This window comes from Chiloscyllium plagiosum, unplaced genomic scaffold, assembly GCF_037043375.1.
Source record: "Chiloscyllium plagiosum isolate Xiang-an unplaced genomic scaffold, Cpla_swu_hap1 HiC_scaffold_27, whole genome shotgun sequence".
In the NCBI taxonomy this organism is placed as follows: Eukaryota; Metazoa; Chordata; class Chondrichthyes; order Orectolobiformes; family Hemiscylliidae; genus Chiloscyllium; species Chiloscyllium plagiosum.
The window spans coordinates 42,586,823-42,608,504 of NW_028270165.1; the positions used below are offsets into that span (position 1 = coordinate 42,586,823).

General features: G+C 46.0%; 1 protein-coding gene and 1 non-coding gene across 2 annotated transcripts in view; one reads left to right on the forward strand and one right to left on the reverse strand.

Moving 5' to 3' along the window:
* Positions 1-20,484, reverse strand: part of LOC148143774 (uncharacterized) — a 167,576-nt gene extending 147,092 nt beyond the window's left edge. Inside the window, exon 1 of the mRNA XM_087975265.1 lies at positions 20,391-20,484. Within this exon, the coding sequence (XP_087831391.1) occupies positions 20,391-20,484 (94 nt within the window). The remainder of the gene's footprint in view (positions 1-20,390) is intronic.
* Positions 14,410-14,481, forward strand: trnae-uuc (transfer RNA glutamic acid (anticodon UUC)). Its single transcript has one exon. It is a non-coding gene; the product is annotated as a tRNA-Glu (tRNA).
* Positions 20,485-21,682: the final 1,198 nt, after the last annotated feature.

A 21,682-nucleotide genomic window follows, 5' to 3' on the forward strand; every position in this document is an offset into this window, starting at 1 on the left:
GGCCCGAAACGAGAATCATACCCCTAGACCAACGAGCCACAGGCCCCAAGTGTCCTACCTTTTTTGAGCAATGTGCCAATCCCTTAAATGCTGCTCAGTTCCTTGAGAATCTAACCTTTTAGTTGTGAACATGAGGAAAGGAGCAATCCTTTTCGAGGGTGCAAACTGTATACGTGCCAAACTGAGGGAATACACAAGGAAAATAGCTTTAAGAGAGATAGAAAGTATTTGAGCACCTTTGGAGTGTCTGCTCCCTCCCTGGATTCACTCCAGTTGCTGCAAGTGAACAGTGTTTCACCCACCCCTCCCTCCCCTTCCCCCTCGCTGCTGGAGGATTGTATATGGAAAGGGGGAGACATTGCTTTGCTCCCAGATCCTGCCCAGAGGGAGGGAGTTTCACTCTGAAACTAATCGGGCGACATCAGCATTGTGACGTCAACAGTTGAGGACGGGCCGGACAGCTGCCCTGCAATTGAGGCACGTGTGGAGGGGAGGGCACTTTGCAAATCCCACTCACCTCCAAGTCAACGCAGCTTGAGTTCAAGCAAAGCAAGGGGTTTAAATATACTTTAGAAAACCTCCTTTGTGCCGTGGGAGAACTCCTGCCGCCGGAAATGCAGAATTACAGATTCATAGTAACAGAAGCAGGAGTAGAGCATTTGGTCAAGCCTGCTCCGTCATTCATTAAGATCACAGCTCCACCAACCTGCACTATCCCGACTACCTTTAATTCCCCTACCATGCAAAAATTAAACAAACTGTGTCTTCAATATACTTCATGAAGCTGTCTCAACTGCTCTCTTGGGCAGAGAATCCCATGGAGTCTCAAAGAGTGACACAGATGTACAGCACGGAAACAGACCCTTCGGTCCAACTCATCCATGCAGCCCAGATATCCTAACCTAATCTAGTCCCATTTGCCAGCACTTGGTCCAAATACCCATAAAACCTTCCTACCCTCCAACCTCCAACCCTGGCAACATCCTTGTAAACCTTTTCTGCACCTTTTTCACCACATCTTTCCGATACGAAGCAGAACAAAATTACATGCAATATTCCAAACGTGGCCTGACCAATGTTCTGTGCAGTGGCAACATGAGCTCCCAACATCTATCCTCGATGCTCTGACCAACAAAGGAAAGCACACAAACGCCTTATTTACTATCCAATCTGCCTGCGTCTCTAATTTTAAGGAACTATCAACCTGAACTCCAAGGTCTCTTTGTTCAGCCACACTTTCAAGGAACTTACCATTAAGTGTAAAAGTCCTGCTCTGATTTGTTTTTCCAAAATGCAGCACCTCATATTTATCTACATTAACCTCCAACAGCCATTCCTCAGCCCATTCGCCCATCCGATCAAGGTCCCGTTGTGATCTGAGTTAACCTTCTTTACGATCCACTACACCTCCAATTTTGGTGTCATCTACAAACTTGCTAACTATTCCTCCTCCGTTTACATATGAATCATTTATATAAATGAGAAAAAGCAGCGGACCCAGCATCAATCCTTGTGACACACCATTGGTCACAGGCCTTCAGTCTGAAAAGCAACCCTTCATCACCACCCTCTGTCTTCTGCCTTCTAGCCAGTTCTGTATCCAAATGGCTAGCTGTCCCTGCATGCCATGAGATTAAACCTTGCTCACCAGTCTCCCATGAGGAACCTTGATGAACGCCTTCCTGAAGTCCATATAGATCACATCCATCGCTCTGCCGTCATCAATCCACTTTGTTACTTCTTCAAAAAAACTCAATCATGTTCATGAGACATGATTTCCCAAGCATAAAGCCAGGCTGACTATGCCTAATCAATTCTTGCCTTTCCAAATACATGTAAATCCTGTCTCTCAGGATTCTCTCCAAAAATTTGCCCATCACGGATGTCAGGTTCACTGGTTTATAGTTCCCTGGCTTTTCCTTACCACCTTTCGTAAATAGTGGCATCACGTTAGCCACCCTCTCGCCTTCAGGCACCTCACCTGTGACTAATAATGATACAAATATCTCAGTGAGAGGCCTAGCAATCACTTCCCCAGTTTCCCATAGAGTTCTTGGGTACTCCTGATCAGGTCCTTGGGATTTATCCACTTTTGTGCATATCAAGATATCCAGCAATTTCTCATCTGTAATATGGGCATTTTTTCAACATGTCACCATCCACTTTCTCACATTCTATATCTCCCATGCCCTTCTCCACAGGAAACACTGATGCACAATATCCGTTCAGTATTCCGCCCCACACCCCCATCTACTTCAGCTCCACTCAAAGGCCGCCTTGCTGATCTTTGAGGGACCGTATTCTCTCCCTTGACATCCTTTTGTCCTTAATGTATTTATAAAAACCCTTTGGGTTATCCATGACTCTATTTGCCAAAGCTATCTCATGTCCCCTTTTTGCCCTCATGATTTCCCTCTTAAGTATGCTCGTACTGCCTTTATACTGTAAGGATTCACTCGATCTCTCTGTCGATACCTGATATATGCATCCTTCTTTATCTCATTTTCTCTAATCATTCAGCATTCCCCAACCTACCAGCCTTTCCTTTCACCCAAAACTGTCTCTGGACTCTTGTTATCTCATATTTGAAGGCTTCCCATTTTTCAGCAGTCCTTTAACTTGCGAACATCTGCCCCAAATCAGCTTTTGAAAGATCTTGCCTAATACCTGAGTCTTCTTCCAATTTAGAACTTCAACTTTTAGATCTGATATATTATTTTCAATCACTATTCAAATGTTAATAGAATTATGGTTGATGGCCCTTAGGTTTTGCACTCTCGCCAGTATGTACATCCACATTGTGAATTAGAAAATGTCCTTGTACACACTAAACAAATTTCTCTCTTTGGCAGATAGGTAAATGGGCAGGAGTTATACCTTGGGTCCACTCTTCCTTCATTCCCATCAACCCTAACCCCATTCCCACCCCAACAGTCCACTGGCACTTACCACTGCAACTGCCGAATGTGTGACACCAGCCCATTTACCTGCTCCCTCCTCACTATCCAAGGGCCCAAACTTACCTTCCAGGTGAGGCAGCACTTTACCTGCACTACCCACAACCCAGTGTACTGCATTTGCTGCTCACAATATGGGTTCATCGACATTGGGGAAAACGAAGCATAAACTGGGTGACTGCTGCACCGAACATCTACGTCTGCCTGCAAAAAAGACCCTGAGCTTCCAGTTGCCTTCTAATTCCACACCCCACCCTGTTCGCTGGCCAACATCTCTGTCTCAGGTTTGCTGTAGTGTCCCAGCGAAGCTCAGCACCAGCAGAACGAAGAGCACTGAATATTACACTTGGAGTCCGTACATCCCTCTGGTCCCAATATCGAATTCAATATTACTAGGGCCTGAAATCCATAGTATCCTCGTCCCTTTCACAAACACCAAGCCTTGTTATCGCATAGTCTGTCATTACACACTACCTATTCTTAGCCAGAACAGTCTCCACTCACCCTCCCACGCAGATCGTTATCAACTCCCTTTCCTGTCCACAGTTCTTCCCTCGCTTTGGGCTCTGTCCTGATCTATGATTTACCGCATCCGCCTTCCTCCCACAATATCTCCTGCATATAAACCAACGTTTTCCCAATCACCATCAGTTCTGTGGAAGGGTCACCGGCAACTCCTGTTTTTTGTTTCTGATATACAGCGTCCACAGTTCTTTCACCTTTTTATTGAGGTAGAGTAGGAAATTGTTTCGAGAGACAGAAGGAGAGGAGGGAGAGACAGAACAGACATGAACGGTTGATCTCCGTTGTTAATCATAACGTAAAATCATTGCAGTGCGATCACTTCCCTTCAGCATCAATAGAGGTCGATGGCTATGCGTGAGCTTGTGGCGCAACAGTCGCGCGTCTGACTTCAGATCAGAAAGTGGCGTGTTCAAGCCACGTCAGGCTCACTGGAATCAACTGCTTATATTTCAAATTAAGAAAGGAATAGGTTCACTCCAAATAACTGTTGAGCCAAGTCTTCTTTCCGGTAACTTTCAATCACAAGTGAAGCTTTGCTGTCAGTTTGATTTGTGAACACTGTGTCAGGGAGGTGGTGTGCCCATTGTTTGGGTAAATGCTCAGCTCCCCCCGTTCATCACGGGATTTAAACACAGCCGCCTCCCTCTGGGCAGCCACTTCGTTCAGTTGGTGACAGTGTGGTGTCAATAACATAATACCAATACTTTTACAACATAATCCAGAGACTCCCAGCTTTATGTTTCAATCTATCAGGAGAGTGATAACGAGTTCAGATAGAAATGTTTCCCACCAACAGCAAATCCTTTCCTCTCACTGGACACAGTTAAAATTATCTTTATTCAATAGGAGAAGCGGAAACTCTCGTCTGACGGCCTCTCTCCACATTAACGGTGAGCCTGAATTTTATAAACGGTGTCAGTAAAATCCAATGCCGAACACTGATTTGGTTCAATCGATTTTTTTGCCAAGCGTAATTCACCGAGACGATGCTGCTGTGTGAAACAGCGAAAGGGGAATTACTGCAGGGCCTCCTGCGCATGGGACACACCGCAACTGATGTGTTTCACCTTCACCAGTTTATTCCCATCTCAGAGAAGAGAGGTTTGATGATTCGGATCATAGCAGCCAGACAGAGGACAGGAGAAGAGCACTCAGACCTTCACAAGCTTGTCACAACAGTTGGGTCATCGTGGCCCGTGTATCAGTATAGGATAGTAATCTGCATCTACTGACTGGAAGCACAGCAAATTGGAGTGCTGGTGGGACTATCGCACAGGAGACAACGGCTTCGACCTATCAACTGGAGTGGCTCCCAATGCGCAACTCCGCTCACCTCAACTGAATAACTGTAAACAAATTACTCCGTGATTCAAAGGAATACTCGGTTTTGAATCTGCATTGTGTCATGTACCTTCGAGAATGACGTCAAAACACCTTCATTGCTGTGATGGAGTATCCTGTTGGGCAGAATATATCCGTTGTCAAATTTCCTACGTTCTGTTGGTCCAACTCCGATTTCACTCAGAATCACGGAATGTGTGACAGCGCAGACTGAGGCCATGCAGCCCACCTTAGCTCTGCTGGCTCAACACAATATGTAAATAAGTGTCTCATTCTGTCGCCTTCTCCCTGTAAATCTGCACAGTGTCACATTGAACATGCCCACCGAATTCCCTTTTGTGTCCATTGAATCTACCTCTTTGTCACTGCCATACAGGAACTTACTGACCCCACTCCCTGTGCGAAAACGGTCTTCCTAATGTCACTTTTGCTTATTTTCGTGATGACTTTCAATCTCTGCCAAATCGTTCTCGATCTTTTCAGGCCTGGGAGCATTTTCATTACATTATTTCCTCTGTCTAAAACCCTCATGACGTGGAACACTTCAATCAGGCCAGCTTTCAGTCTTCTGTTCACCAAAGAGAGCTGCCCCAAATTTCCAATCTACCTTCATTGCTGACATTCCTCATACACGACACCATTCAGTTCAAACTGTTCAGCGCCGTCTGCAATCACTTCACTTCCCCGCTTCCTGAAGTATCACCGTCAGAATTGAGCAGTAATGCAGCTGGAGTTTCCATTCAGAGTCGGATTGCGCAGGCGAAAATCTGCAATACTTGTTTTCACTTTGAACAATTGTTTCCCTTCGCCGTGTTCTCTGCAATGGCACCATAAGACCATAAGGCATAGGAGTGGAAGTAGCCATTCGGCTCATCTAGTCCACTCCACCATTTAATCATGGCTGATGGGCATTTCAACTCCACTTATCAGCATTCTCCCGTAGCCCTTAATTTCTTGTGACATCAAGAATTTATCAATCTCGGCCTTGAAGCCATTTAGCGTCCCGGCCTCCCTGCACTCCACGGCAATGAATTCCACAGGCTCACCACTCTCTGGCTGAAGAAATGTCTCCGCATTTCGGTTCTGAATTTACCCCTTCTAATTCTAAGGCTGTGCCCACGGGTCCTAGTCTCTTCGCGTAACGGAATCAATTTCTTAGCGTCCACCCTTTCCAAGCCATGCATTATCTTGTAAGTTTCTATTAGATCTCCCCTTAACCTTCTAAACTCTAATGAGTACAATCCCAGGATCTTCAGCCGTTACTCTTATGTTCGACCTACCATTCCAGGGATCATCCGTGTGAATCTCGGCTGGACACGCTCCAGTGCCAGTATGTGCCTCCTGAGGTGTGGGGACCAAAACTGGACACAGTACTCCAAATGGGGCATAACCAGAGCTTTATAAAGGCTCAGTAGCACATCGCTGCTTTTGTATTCCAACCCTCTTGAGATAAATGACAACATTGCATTCGCTTTCTTAATCACGGATTCAGCCTGCATGTTTACCTTTAGAGAAGGTAAACCTCTGTCCCATACCTAATTCAGGCAGTCCGATCTGATTTAATGAAGCGGTTTTTGAGAAAAGTAATCCGGCATTTTTGCTCAGGTCAAATTAAGAAATGAGGGTTCGCCTGGGATTGGAACCCGGTATCTCCCACACGTCTGTATAAGCTAGAAAACCCAAAGCTAGCATAACCAAAGCTAGCATAATACCCCGAGACCAACGAGCCACCAACCATGGGCGCAGCCAGCTCCTGAAGCAACTGAGACTTGCTCAGTACGAAATGCATTGTACATTGTTCCCAGAATTGCAAGCAGGGAAGATTTTCAAGAACATCTGCTTCTCAATCTGTCTCCCTGCTCCCAGGACGCTGCTGTTTGCCCCGTCCCCAGGAACCGGGCTCTCTCCACTGGTGGATAATTGAACCTTTTGTTTCCACTTGCAAGCTGTGTTGGTGGAAGGCAGAGCCCATTCACTCTTCTGCTCTCTCTCTCACTATTACGTGAGGCAGGAGAAGTCAGTTACAGTCATGCGTAGGAAATGGGCAACTTTGAACTTGTTCCAAAGGTCCTGTTAACGGAGACACAGAAAGATGCTGTGCAGTCGAGACAGAGAGAAATGGAGACCGGAGACTCTTCCCTCAAGTAAATTGATATGAGTACATTTTTGTGCAGCCTGCTTGGTGTTCAGAATTTGTCTAGACACAGCAATCCTGCAGAGAGTCTTTTCTTACACGGGCGTCGGTTTCTTTACAGCAGGAATGGACCAAACCAGCAAGTCATGTGTTACAACTTCACCGGTTCATTGCCATCTGAGAGAAGAGATTTAACACTTGAGATCAGGACACACCGACAGAGAACAGGACCAGACAACTCAGAACTCCACAAGTGTGCCAGCGCAACTGTATAAATTTGACTTGTGTATCGATGTGACATATTTAACTCAGATACCCGAAGTTTTGGGAAGCAGATGACAAGGTAAAGGAGAGAGCAGAGCGCCGTTATACGGGAAAGCTGCGAAAGACCACATTGAGTGAATAGGAGAAAATGGTTTCACTTCTGAGTTGTGATCCCAACATGCACCCGCTGTGCCATTCTCCTGCATTGCACGGCAGCTTTTCCAGAGAAGTATTCAGCTTTTCATCTGGCGTGTGACTTGCACGTTCGAGAATGACATCAAAAGATCTTCACTGCTGTAGTGTCATGTGCTGTTGTGCAGACATATTGTCGATGTGCAAATATAAACTCAGAGAGCAATCTACATTGGAGACTCTGAGCCAGCTGAAACTTGCTCAGTGTGAAATACATTCCACATTGCTCCAAGAATTGCAGGCACCAGAGTTTCCAGAACATCTGCTTGTCATTCTGTCCCCGGGGCGCTGATATTTGTCTCATCCCCAGGAACTGGACTATATCCACTGGCGGATAATTAAACCATTTTATTTCTACTTGCACGTTGTTCTGGGGAGAGAGAAGAGTCCATTCGCTCTTCTGCTTTCGCTCTCAATCCCTTAGGGTGAGAGGTATCACCTACACTAATGCGTGGGAAGTGAGTAACTTTGATCGTGAATTTCCTCCAAACGTCTGTTATCAGAGAGATAGAAAGATGCTCTGCTGGCGGGGCAGAGAGAAATGGAGACCGAGGACTCTTCACTCAAGTAAATTCACATGAGTACATTGTTGTGCAGCCTGCTTGGTGTTCAGAATTCCTCACACGCAACAATCTTACAGGAAGTTTATTGCAAAGTCAGCATCGCTTTCTTTGCTGCGACCGCGCAGCAGTTAACATCTGAGCTTCAAGTGTCCCAGATGAAGAGAATCCGAGTGAAACCTTCACTCACTGAGAGTCATCCCCACGGCCCTGAGCTGAGGGACTGCAGGCAGTTCAACACGGAAGGGACGGTTAAAAATGAACCACTGTTGCTCCCTCAGCCTCTCTGTCCCAGAGACAGGCAGTGGGACGGCATATATGCGGAGCATCATTCTCCCGCCGACAGAGGCGGTTCAGCCCATTGAATCCACGGCGACTCTCTGCCACTTGTCTCTCTCTGAGGTGATTCACAATCAGTGATACCTGTCCTAATAGTAAAGGACTGTGTCTGAGTGGTGATACAGTTTCTGAGATGCTGATCGTCTTGTCATTCACGTCCGAACCGGCGTGCCGAATTACTGCAGGGAATGGACGAAACTGTAAGGCATGTGTTTCAACTTTATCAGCTCATTGGCATCTCGGAGAAGTGGTTTTACGAATTAATTCATAGGAAACCGACGAGGAACAGGAGAAGACCACTCAGACCTCCAAAAAGCATGTTACTTGAACCGTGTGAGTTTCCCGAGTGTATCGATATGATACACGATATTCAGGCAGTTTGTGCAAAGGCAAGATACAGAATAGAGCACAGCACCATTACAAATGAAATCTGCTCAAGGAGACATTGCGCAACAGCGGAGGATGGTGATCCATCAACCTCTGGGATATGAGCCTCGCACACTACCGCTACGCCACTCTGCTCCCGCGCGCCTTGTGTTTTCCACAGGTCCCTTCGAGACTGATGTCGAAGATCTCCACTGCTGTCGTATCGTATGCTGTTACGCAGACGTATTGAGGCTGTGTAAATATAAACTTTTTTCTGAACTCCCACATTCTGTTGGTCGAACTGTGATTTCACTCTGAATCACAGCTTGTATCACAGCGCAGCCGGAGGTCATGCGGCCCACCTTCGCTCTGCTGGGTTGACACAGTAAGTAAACGTGTGTCTCTTGCCTTCTCCGTGTAATTCTGCACATTGTTACTTTAAACATGACCACCGAATTCCCGTTTGCGTCTATTGAATCTGCCTCTTTGTCAGTGTCAATTAGGGATTTACTGACCCCAACCACTCCCTGTACGAAAGCGTTCTTCCTAATGTCACTTTTAGTTCTTTTCCTCATGACTTTAAAACTCTGCCGAATCGTTGCCGACCCTTTCAGGCGTGGGAGCATTTTGACTACATTACTTTCTCTGTCTAGACTTCGCATGACTTGGAAAGCTTCAATCAGGCCAGATTTCAAACTTTTTTCTCCGAGGAGAGCTATCCTAATTTTCCAATCTTGCTTCATTGCTGATATTCCTTAAACACGACACCACTCACGTCAGCGCAATATTCCATCATTTCACTTCCTTGCTTTCTGCCCAATTCGTACTCCAAGCAGGTAAAATCAATGACTGCAGATGCTGGAAACCAGATTCTGGATTAGTGGTCCTGGAAAAGTACAGTAGTTGAGGCAGCATCCGAGGAGTAGTAAAATCGACGTTTCGGGCAAAAGCCCCGACTTTAGCGAAGGTGCTTTTTGAGAAGGTTAACCGGGCACTCTTGCACATGTCAGGAAACGCGGACTCGTCCGGGATTTCGCGCAAGTCTATGTCGTAGAAGACCCCAAGCGAGAATGATACCTCGAGACCCACGAGCCACACCGAGAGCACACAAGCACCCCCGCTCCACCTTTTTAACCAGCTGAGTCTTGCTCAGTGTGAAATACATTTGACATTGCTCTGAGAATTGCAAACGGCAAAGAGTTTCCAGAACAATTGCTTCTCATTCTGTCTCCCTGCTGCTGTTTGTCCGGGACCCTGGAACCGGCCTCCCTCTACTGGCAGAAAATTAAACCGTTTTTATTCTAAACTTTTCTCTGGCACCGGAGTGACCCGTGACAAGCATTGCCCTCCTCAACATAGGGTACAGAGAACAGGAGAAGACCACTCAGACCTCCACGAGTGTGTCATCTCAATTGTGCACATTGGGCCAGTATATCAATGTGAAATATTTATGTCGACGTTTTTTGAGAAAGAGATGAGAAGGCGAGGTGTAGAACAGAGCGCCGTTATACGGGAAAGCTGCTGAAGACGACATTGACTGAATAGGAAAGATGGTTTCCCTTCTGTGTGATGCTCTCATCACGCACCCGCAGACATATCGCCGTCGTGCAAGTATAAACTCTGTCTAAATTCCCACATTCTGTTTTTACGAACTGTGCTTTCGCTCAAAAGCACATAATTTCAACACTCGCAACGTTCAAACTTTACAAACTTGTCATAGATATATTTAGCGAACACCTGGAAGAAATTCTTCCAAACTTAACTGGGGAATTTCGGTTTGAGGGCTCTTGAACTTTAAGTGGAAGGACGGGAAGTTTGCCTCGAGGCTGCGTAATGTGGAGATGTGTTCCCCAAGTTAACTGATAGTTGTTAACCATCCCAGTGCTTCCCGATGCAGGGTTGTCCTGACCCACCGGGAGGTTTCTTTGGTAAACTGTCCCGGGGGCTTCCAGCCGTACCGTGACGTCATAGGGCGAGTTCCCGGTGATGGCCTGCAACTGCTGTGATACAATAACGATGCTGGCCCCGGAACATGAATACGAATTAGTTCATGAGTCACGTGGTACTGAATCATTCTATGGAATATTCTTTCAACATCACGGATTTATATATGAGAGGAGGCAAGTGGGCAGGGCTTACACCTCGGGTCCACTCTTCCTTCACTCTCAACACCCCACACCCACGTCCCATTGTCCCACGGCACTTTCCGCTGCAACCGCCAAATGTGTAACACCTGGCATTTACCTGCTCCCTCCTGAATATCCAAGGGCTCGAACATACCTTCCAGGTAAAGCAGCACTTTACCTGCACATTTGTCACAAACTAGTCGACTGCATTCGTTGCTCACAGTGTGGTTTCCCCAAAGTAACATGAAGCATAAACTGGGTGACTGCTTCGCAGAAGATCTCGGTTCTGCCCGCGGAAAAAAGGCCTTGAGCTTCTGGTTGCCTGTCATTTTAACACGCCACCCTGTTCCCTGGCCAACATCTCTGTCTCAGGCATGTAGCAGTGTTCCAGCAAAGCTCAGCTCCTGATGGAAGACCAAAGCCTCATTTTCCTCTTGGAGATCCTATAGCCCTCCAGTCTTCAACATCGAGTTCAATATTGCTTGGACGCGAACTCCCCCATGCCCTTGACCCCTACCACACCCACACGAGGCCTTGTTATCACATAGTCTGCTGTTACACACGACTTATTGTTACCCAGGAACAGTCTCCATTAACAGTTAGTCACCCTCCTACACAGATTGTTATTCACTCCTTTGGCCCTCCATTGTTCTCCCTCTGAACTGTTGGCAAAGAGAGCAATGTGGACTGATATCCCTGAGCCAGCTGTTTGTCCCATCTCCAGGAATATGGCTCCCTCCACTGGTGGATAATTAAACTATTTTGCTGTTGCGCTGTGAGGACATTGTGTAAATATAAACTTTTTCTGAATTCCCATCTTCCGTTGGTCGAACAGTGAAGTCACTCTGAATCAGAACACGTGTCACAGCGCACTTGGAGGCCCACCTGCTTCTACACAGAAAGTAAACGAGAGTCTCTGTTCGTATCATTGCCTTCTCCCTGTAAATCCCCACATTGTTACTTTGAACATGACCACCGAATTCCCTTTTGTGTTCTTGAATCTGCCTCTTTGTCGCGGTCAGACAGGGATTTACGGATCCGAACCAATCCCTGTGCGAAAATGTTCTTCCTAATGTCACTTTTACTTTTTTTCCAAATGCCTTGAAATCTCTGCCAATTTTTTGGGAAATTGAATGGATTCTCAATCCTGCACATGAGGCTGAATTGATTAAATTTCTAACGTAAAGGACTGCGGATGCTGAGAATTCGAGACAGAAAGAGGAAGTGCTGGAGAAACTCAGCAGATTTGGCAGTACCTATGGGAGAAAACAGAGTTCTGAAATATTGTCATTGATTCTCTTTCCACCGATGGTGCCTAAGCTGCTGAGTTGCTCCTGCAACTTCTGTTTTTGCTTTGAACTGAAAGTTCATTTCATCTTTCGGGATGAAACAGCCAGACTCGCCATGTGCAAGTATTTAACCCTTTCGAAACCTGTGAAGTGATTGGATTCAAACAAACTCAGCAATAATTCACTCTTTCTCAGCTCCACAGACAGAGAGACCTGGGAAATGAAGCTGTCAGGGTGGTTCTGTATTGGTGGGCCGAGTGGTTAATGCGACGGACTTGAGATCTATTGCGGTTTCCCCACGCAGGTGTGAACCCTGCCGACTACAGTTTAGAACTGTCGTCAGAAAGAAAGGGAGATTGCTCCACGGTTTTTTTAAAGATGCAAATCAGTGGAGGGGTTGAAATATTTCAATCACATTGGGACTGTTCGGGAATCTGCAACCCACTGCCTGTCAGGGTGGAACAAGCAGATACCCACAGAGCTGCTTTTGAGGCTATGAGCCAAGTGTTTAGAAATGAGACTCGAACAGTGAGAGGCGTGAAGTCGTGATCGAAATGAAGCAGGCACCTGAGGATTAATATGTTTTATTTGCCAGTGAAAGATACTGCTTCACAAAGTTGGGCCTGTGGAAGGGAATCAGTGACGGTGATTATCTTTGGTTATTCACCTTGTGAAGGTTCCCATTGCTGCGCATGTCCGTGTTAACGTCAGAACTCTGCAGCATGGCGGCGTTAGATACGCACAGGGCCGGGGGCGCAATGGATGACGCATCTGACTCCACCTACCTGTTTGAAATGCAGCTCACAGCTTCTTCACACACCCCAATTAATCTTTCTCATTGTCCTGAAGCCGGCATACGGTTTGAATTCCCGATCTGCGGGAACGAGACTCTTTTCACTGTCTCGCGTCAGGAAGTGTCCCTGAGAACATCAGAGTCAGGTCACAGCGCTGTCAGAGGAGGGGAAGCTGAAATAGCCCCACACGCTGCTCATGGACACATTTCACTTTTTCCAACTCATCGCCCCAACCACTGCGGCTCCTTGGAGTGGAAAGGAAACAAATACCAAAATCCAGTCTCAGCTTTATGAATCTTCAGAAAATAAGAAATTTGTTCATCCCTTCGGATTTTCTATCCTGGACTGACAGGAATGAGGTTTATCACTCTTTTAGGAGAACATTGCAAGTGGATGTTTTGCAGAAAAGCCCCAAAATACAATCTGACATTGACACTTGATTAATCGGGACCTGGATGTTATCGGCCTTTGAATGTGTGTGTTGTGCTCAAGAACTTTGTTGTTCACAGTTTATAATGTTTATCTTCCCAGTCCCCTGTATCACTTGCTGAAAATGTTTTTTCTGCGCCGTGTAATCCTTTCACTATCAGCTAATCAGCACAGCATTTCTTTGTTTTACCTAAATTATCTTGATCTTGCATATGTCAAGCAGCAAGCCAATTTCACTGGAAACCTCCTCCAGTTCAAAAGCCAAATGTTAATGATGGCTCTGTTTTCTGTCACGTAACCAATTTCAGATCGATGTTGTTAATGTTTCTTTTATTCCTTCAGATCCAGGTTTCGCTCACAGGGCTAGAACAGAACTGTCACCAAATACATTTACCAATCTACATTCATCCTATCGATTGTATTAGCATCATCAACACTTCTCATCAAAATAACTCGAGAGACTTTCATCACAATTTTCTGTGAACAGTTCTATATTAGCTTTGCTGAATGGACCCCAAATTTCTTGAAGTGGCTCCTTATTTTCGGCCAAAATTATTAATCTCTCTCTACGTGGAAATGGATCTTTCTCACCCGCTCTATCTCTCATCAATGTGTGGAGTTCAGTTCAATTTTCCATCAGCCTCCTCTGTTCTGATCAAATCCAGGGGAACAGGAAACATTGGGGTTATGATGCGGCCATGACAAGCCCAATACTCACCTTTCCTGTTGGACCCATTCCATGAGAAATATTAGACCACAACTTGGGGCCTCGAGTTGTGGCCGAACATTTACGTTGCCGCCTTACACATCCTTTGCGGGCTCTCCCGCCCATGTTGGAATCCTGCTGAATGTGCTTTCTTCGCCGGCGATTTTAAATGACTTCCTGTTGGTTGCATTATGCTCAAACTTCACAAAACCCGTCCCAATAAAGCCACGTTTTCTCACGTCTGGGAATTTATTGCCATGCAGGAAACTCGAGTTCTGAACAAAAACCGTAGCACACTCAAAACGTCGGCTCTGTTCACCTTTCCACAGATTCGATTTCCGGGCAGGGAAGAAATTTTCAGAGGAGTTGTCAGCCTGCATCCCCGTCTCCCTGGTAGTCTAGTGGTTAGGATTCGGCGCTTTCACTGCGGGGGCCCGGGTTCGATTCCCGGTCAGGGAAGCAACTTTCTGGGCGTTTATAGGTTGCCCGTTCTTCTTAAATGTGCTGTGCAGTTATTTATTGATCTACGCAGTTCCTGGATGCTGCAGTGTGTCGTGGCTTGTTGAAATAATGCCCTGATTGAGATTTGTTTGCATGTGTCGGGATGATTGCTTCTGTAGTTAAGTTCTTGGTTCATGTGCGTTGTTTTCCTGTCGAGGCTGTTTTGAATTTACCATTGACTGTTCGTTCTCCTGTGACATCTAGAAATGGCACTTTGTTGTTGTTCTCCTCTTTTGCGAATTTTATGCCAGTAAGGAGATTGTTGATGGTGTTGTAGGATTCTTCTAATTTGTTTCATTTTGTGCTGACAAAAGTGTCATCACTGTAGCGGACCCAAAGTTTGGGTTGGATCGTTGGAAGGGCAGTTGGTTCGAGTCTCTGCATTATTGCTTCTGCGAGGAATCCTGATACTGGTGGTTTCATGGGTGTTTCGTTGATTTGTTTGTTAGTCTTGTTACTGAATATGAAGTGGGTGGTAATGCACAGCTCCACGAGGTTGACAGTGTTTTCTTTGCTGATGAAGTTGGTGCTGTGTTTGTGTCTTTGGTTCTTCGAGTAGTGTCTCCAGTTTTCTTTGGCCACGTTGATGTTAATGGATGTGAACAGGGCTGTTATGTCAAAGGACAGCAATATTCCATCCTCTTCTATTTTGGTGTCTTTGGTGTTCAGGAATTCTTGGATGGAGTAAATGGAGTGGCGTGAATCTTCGACTTGGTGTTTTCGTCTTCTGTCGAGTTCTTTGACGAGTCTGTATATTGGTGTTCCAAGCAGTGAGACTGTGGGCCTGAGGGTTTGAGGAGGAGGAGGAGAACAACAACAAAGTGCCATTCTTAGATGTCACAGTAGAGCGAACAGTCAATGGGGGAACTTCACACTAGCATCTACAGAAAAACAACACACACAAACCAAATACTTAACCACAGAAGCAATCATCCCAACACCCACAAACGAAGCTGCAGCAGGACATTATTTCAACGAGCCACTACACACTGCAGCACAGAGAAACTACGAAGAACAGAAGAGAAATACGTATATAGTGTATTTAAGGAGAACGGGTACCCAATAAACCCAGTCCGCCGATTTCTCATTGATGCTTCCAAGCTGACTCTCAAAAATTCGGTTTGTCCTTCCATTCTTTCCTGTTTGTTTTTTGCGGGTTTTGAAAACCTTCGTAATCCTCTGACTGAGTATTGGAGTTGGGAAGTTATGTTGTGGCTGTATAGGACATTGGTTAGACCACTTTTGGAATATTGTGTGCAATGCTGGTCTCTCTCGTTTCAGAAGGATATTGTGAAATTTGAAAGGGTTCTGAAGCACCAATGGGTCCACAGAGGGGAAGAGGCCCTTCTGCTGCCCTGAGTGTGGGAAGGCCTTCAGTGATTCCTCTGCCCTGCTGACGCACTAGTTGGTCCACTCCAGGGACGGCTGTTCGCCTGCCCTGAGTGCGAGATGGCCTTCAGCAGTTCTTCCCACCTGCTGAGACACCAGTGGGTCCACACTGAGGAGAGGCCGTTCTTCTGCCCCGAGTGCAGGAGGGGCTTTGCTCTTTCCTCCGACCTGCTGGCCCTTTGGTGGGTCCACATGGGGGAGATGTCGTTCAGTTGCCCTAAGTGCAGGAAGACCTTCAGCAATTCCTCAGCCCTGCTGAGGCACCAGTCCGTCCACACTGTGGAGAGGCTCTTCAGCTGGCACGACTGTGGGAAGAGGTTCATGTTTTCCTGTAACTTGCGGAAGCACCAGCGGGGACACCAGCGCTCCCAGCAAACAGATCCCACCGGTGATGCTGCCTTCGGTCACAACCCAGGACTGAACCTCCTGCCAGTTCTGACATTGGGTGCAGTGGGAGAGTAGGTGGGATGTTTCTTGTTTTCTGCTGGACTGCAATTGTCTTCTCCACCCCCCACAACCACAACCCCATGGTGCCTCAGGGTTAGCACTGCTTCCTCATGGCACCAGAAACCCAGGATCAATTCCACCCTCGGGGGTCTGTGTGCAGTTTAGGGAGGGTAGGAAAATGGATCTGAGTAGGTTACTCGTCGGAATATCAGTGCAGATGTGTTGGGCTGAAGGACCTGTTTCCACATTGTAGGTGTTCTACGATCCTATGAGCTTTGCTTTCAGGGGAGACTGCTGATCATTGAGCCCGGGACTGCACATTGCCAATGAAATGATCCAGAGAAACCTAAGACCGCAAGACCATCAGAGCAGAAGTTAGGCCATTCGGCCCGTCGAGTCTACTCTGAAATTCGTTAGTGACAAAAGTAGTGCAGATGAGATTAGCTTCAGTGTGGAAACAGGCCATTTGTCCCAACAAGTCCACACCGACCCTCTGAAGAGTAACTCATCTAGACCCATTTCCCTCTGACTAATGTATCTAACTCTGTGGGCAATTAAGCATGGCCAATCCACATGACCTGCACATCTTTGGTTTATGGAAGAAAGCAGGATCACCCACAGAAAACCCACGCAGACATTGGGAGAAAGTGCAATCTCCTCACAGACAGCCACCGAGGCTGGAATCAAACCTGGGTCCCTGGTACTGTGAGGCTGCAGTGGTAACACTGAGCCACTACATGTAGCCCGAAGTAGGCAAGCAGGAGGTTGTGAGAATTCAGCAAGCCAGGCAGCACCAGGATGTGGAGTCTTCAGCGTTTTGAGTATTAACCCTTCTTCAGGACTGAAATGTTGACTTGTCTATGAGAAACGATTTACGGGAATGTTGCAGGGGTTTGGAGGATTTGAGCTAAAGGGAGAGGCTGAATCGGCTGGGGCTGTTTTCACTGGAGCATTGGAGGCAGAGGAGTGACCTAATAGAGGTTACAAAATCATGAGTGGCATGGACAGGATAATAGACAAGATCTTTTCCCTGGGATGGGGGAGTCCAGAACTAGAGGGCAGAGGTTTAGGGTAAGAGGTAAAGTATATTAAACGGACAACTTCTTCATGTAGAGGGTTGTATATATATATGAAATGAGCTGCCAGAGTATATGGGTCAGGTGCTGTCAAATGAGACTACATTAATTTAGGGTATCAGGTCAGCATGGACAAGTTGGACCGAAAGGTCTCTTTCCATGCTGTACGTGTCTTTGACTACTGGTCCTGATGTAAGTTTAAAATAAAGTCCAAGTAACTTTGAATAGTTCAATCTTGTTGAGCTCACCTCCTGAAAAGTTTCAAATGAATCCCGCTGAGAGATACTGTTTAAACAATGCTGAGTTGGACAACGTATCCCATCAAGTTCAACACAAACCCAGAGTTCAAAAAGTCAGAAGTCAGAACACCAAGGGGACCAAAACTGAGAGAGATCTAGGGTTGCGGGCTATTAGCTCCTAGAAAATGGAGTCGTGGGTAGACAGGGTGGTGAAGAAGGCTTTTGGCAAGCTTGCTTTCATTGGTCAGAGCATTGAGCACAGAGTTGGGACGTCTTGTTGCAGCTGTCACGCATGCCACACAACAACGATAGACGTGGCCCTGCCCCCCTCTGACTGGCTGTCCCTTTGAATATCTGGGGGAAGATTCAACCCACCTGCCTGAGTTTGGCTCATATGTACTTATCCAAATAATTTTAAACATTGTAACATTACCTGCATCCACCACTTCCTCTGACAGTTCATTCCATACACGAACAACCTTCAATTTAAAAAAAGTTGCCCCCACCCCCGTCCTTTTTAAATCTTCTCCCTCTTATCTTAAAAATATACTCCCAAATTTTGAAATCCCCTATCCTGAGGGAAAAAAAAACCAAGGTTATTCAACTTATCTTTGTCCCTCATGACTTCATAAACCTCCATAACCTCCACCCTCAAACTTCGACACTCCAGTGAAAAAAAGTCCCAGCCTATGCCGTCTATAAATCATTCTGGCAACATCATAGTTAAAAAAGGTGAGCTTTAAGAATTGGCTGAAAGGGCAATGACGATTCAACCAGCTGACAGTGGATCTGAAATCACATGAAGATCAGACCAGGTTCGGACATAGGAAACCAGAGAAGTTTTTACAACAAACCTCAAAGGTTTCATCATTAGACTCTTAATTACAGATTTATATTGAATTCAGATTCCACCATCTGCCGTGGTAGATTTTGAACCCAGGTCCACAGAACATTACCTGGGTGAATAGTCTGGTGACAATAAAGTCGGCCATCACCTCCCCTGAACACATTGGCTTATTGTCTTTCGCGGTAACAGAGGAGCAAGAGGTTTCAGCAGCTGTTAAGTTGTTGATATTACACAAGGGAGCATCAGCACTCTCAGTAATGGCACATACTGAAGCCAGGGCCCTGTATCAGAGGTAAGGGCTCGGGAACCATAAGAAATAGGAACAGGAAAATGCCAATCAACCCCATGAGCCTGCTTCTCCTTTTAATAGGATTGTGGCTGATCGGACATTCCCCACATGCACTTTCCTGCCCTTTTACTGTAACTGTTCATCCCCCGACTGATCACGAATCTATCGATCCTAGTTTTAAATGTAACATGAAGGCTGTTACTTGAATGGGAGAGGGGGGAGCTAAGGTCGATCTTGGGGACTAAAACAATGGCTTCACACTTCACAATATTTAACTAAGGGAATGTTTATTGTTTATAGTTAAAAATTCCTGAAGAAGGGCTCATGCCCGAAACGTCGATTCTCCTGCTCCTTGGATGCTGCCTGACCTGCTGGGCTTTTCCAGCAACACATTTTCAGCTCTGATCTCCAGCATGGCAGTCCTCACTTTCTCCTAGAGAATCCCATGGAGTTTTACAGAGTGACACAGATGTACAGCACGGAAACAGACCCTTCAGTCCAACTCATCCATGCAGCCCAGATATCCTAACCGAATCTAGTCCCATATGCCAGCACTTGGCCCAAATCCCCATAAAACCTTCCTATTCATATACACATCCAGATGCATTTTAAATGCTGTAATTATGCAGCCTCCATCATTTACTCCAGCAGCTCATGCCATACATGCATCACCCTCTGCGTGAAAGGTTTGCCCCTTAAGTCCCTTCTATATCTTTCCCCTCCCCTCCCTAAAACCATGCCCTCTAGTTCTGGACTCCCCCACCCCAGCGAAAAGGATTTGTCTATTTGCTCTATCCATATCCCTCATGATTTTATAAACCTCTATAAGGTCATCCCTTAGACTCCGACGCTCCAGAGAAAACAGTCTATTCAGCCTCGCCCTATAGCTCAACCCTCCAACTCTGGCAACATCCTTGTAAATCTTTTCTGCACCTTTTCTAGTTTCACAACATCTTTCCGATAGGAAGCAGACCAAAATTACATGCAATATTCAAAACGTGGCCTGACCAATGTTCTGTACAGTGGCAACATGAGCTCCCAACATCTATCATCGATGCTCTGACCAACAAGGAAAGCACAACAAACGCCTTCTTTACTATCCAATCTGCCTGCGTCTCTACTTTTAAGGAACTATCAACCTGAACTCCAAGATGTCTGCTCAGCAACACTTCCAAGGAACTTACCATTAAGTGTAAAAGACCTGCTCTGATTTGTTTTTCAAAATGCAGCACCTCATATTTATCTACATTAACCTCCATTTGCCACTTCTCAGCCCATTGGCCCATCTGATCAAGGTGCCGTTGTAATCTGAGGTAACCTTCTTTGCTGTCCACTACACCTTCAATTTTGGTGTCATCTACAAACTTACTAACTATACCTCCTCCGTTCACATACAAATCATTTATTTAAATGACAAAAAGTAGCGGACCCAGCATCGATCCTTGTGATACCCCATTGGTCACAGGCCTTCAGTCTGAAAAGCAACCCTTCATCACCACCCTCTGTCTTCTGCCTTCTAGCCAGTTCTGTATCCAAATGGCTAGTTGTCCCTGCATGCCATGAGATGAAACATTGCTCACCAGTCTCCATGCGGAACCTTGATGAACGCCTTACTGAAGTCCACCGCTCTGCCCTCTCCAATCCACTTTGTACTTCTTCAAAAAAGTCACTCATGTTCGTGAGACATGATTTCCCAAGCATAAAACCATGCTGACTATCCCTAATCAATTCTTGCCTTTCCAAATACATGTAAATCCTGTCTCTCAGGATTCTCTCCAAAAACTTGCCCGTCACGGATGTCTGGCTCTCCGGTCTATAGTTCCCTGGCTTTTCCTTACCACCTTTCTTAAATAGTGGCAACACATTGGCCACCCTCTAGCCTTCCGGCACCTCACCTGTGACTATTGATGAGACAAAAATCTCAGTGAAAGGCCCAGCAATCACTTCCCCAGTTTCCCACAGAGTTCTAGGGTACTCCTGATCATGTCCTTGGGATTTATCCACTTTTATGCATTTCAAGATATCCAGCAATTTCTCATCTGTAATATGGGCATTTTTTTCAACATGTCACCATCTACTTTCTCACATTCTATATCTTCCATGCCCTTCTCCATCGTAAACACTGATGCATAATATCCGTTCAGTATCCCCCTCCACCCCCCCCCCCCGCCCCCTCCCCGCCGATCTACTGCAGCTCCACACAAAGGCCGCCTTGCTGATCTTTGAGGGGCCCTATTCTCCCCCTTGTTATCCTTTTGTCCAGAACGTATTTATAAAAACCCTTTGGGTTATCCATGATTCTATTTGCCAAAGCTATCTCATGTCCCCTTTTTGCCCTCATGATTTCCCTCTTTAGTATGCTACCGCCTTTATACTCTAAGGATTCACTCGATCTCTCTGTCGATACCTGACGTATGCATCCTTCTTTATCTTCACCAAAATCTCAATTTCTCTGGTCATTCAGCATTGCCTACACCTACCAGCCTTTCCTTTCACCCTAACAGGAATATACTGTGTCTGGACTCTTGTTATCTCATATTTGAAGGCTTCCCATTTTGCAGCAGTCCTTTAGCTTTTGAAAGATCTTGCCTAATACCTGAGTCTTCCTCCAATTTAGAACTTCAACTTTTAGATCTGATATATTATTCTCAATCACTATTCTAATATTAATAGAATTATGGTTGCTGGCCCTTAGGTTTTGCACCCTCGCCAGAATGTACATCCACATTGTGAATTAGAAAATTTCCTTGTACACACTTAACAAATTTCTCTATTTGGCGGATAGGTAAATGGGCAGGAGTTATACCTTGGGTCAACTCTTCCTTCATTCCCATCAACCCTAACCCCTTCCCACCCCAATAGTCCGACGGCA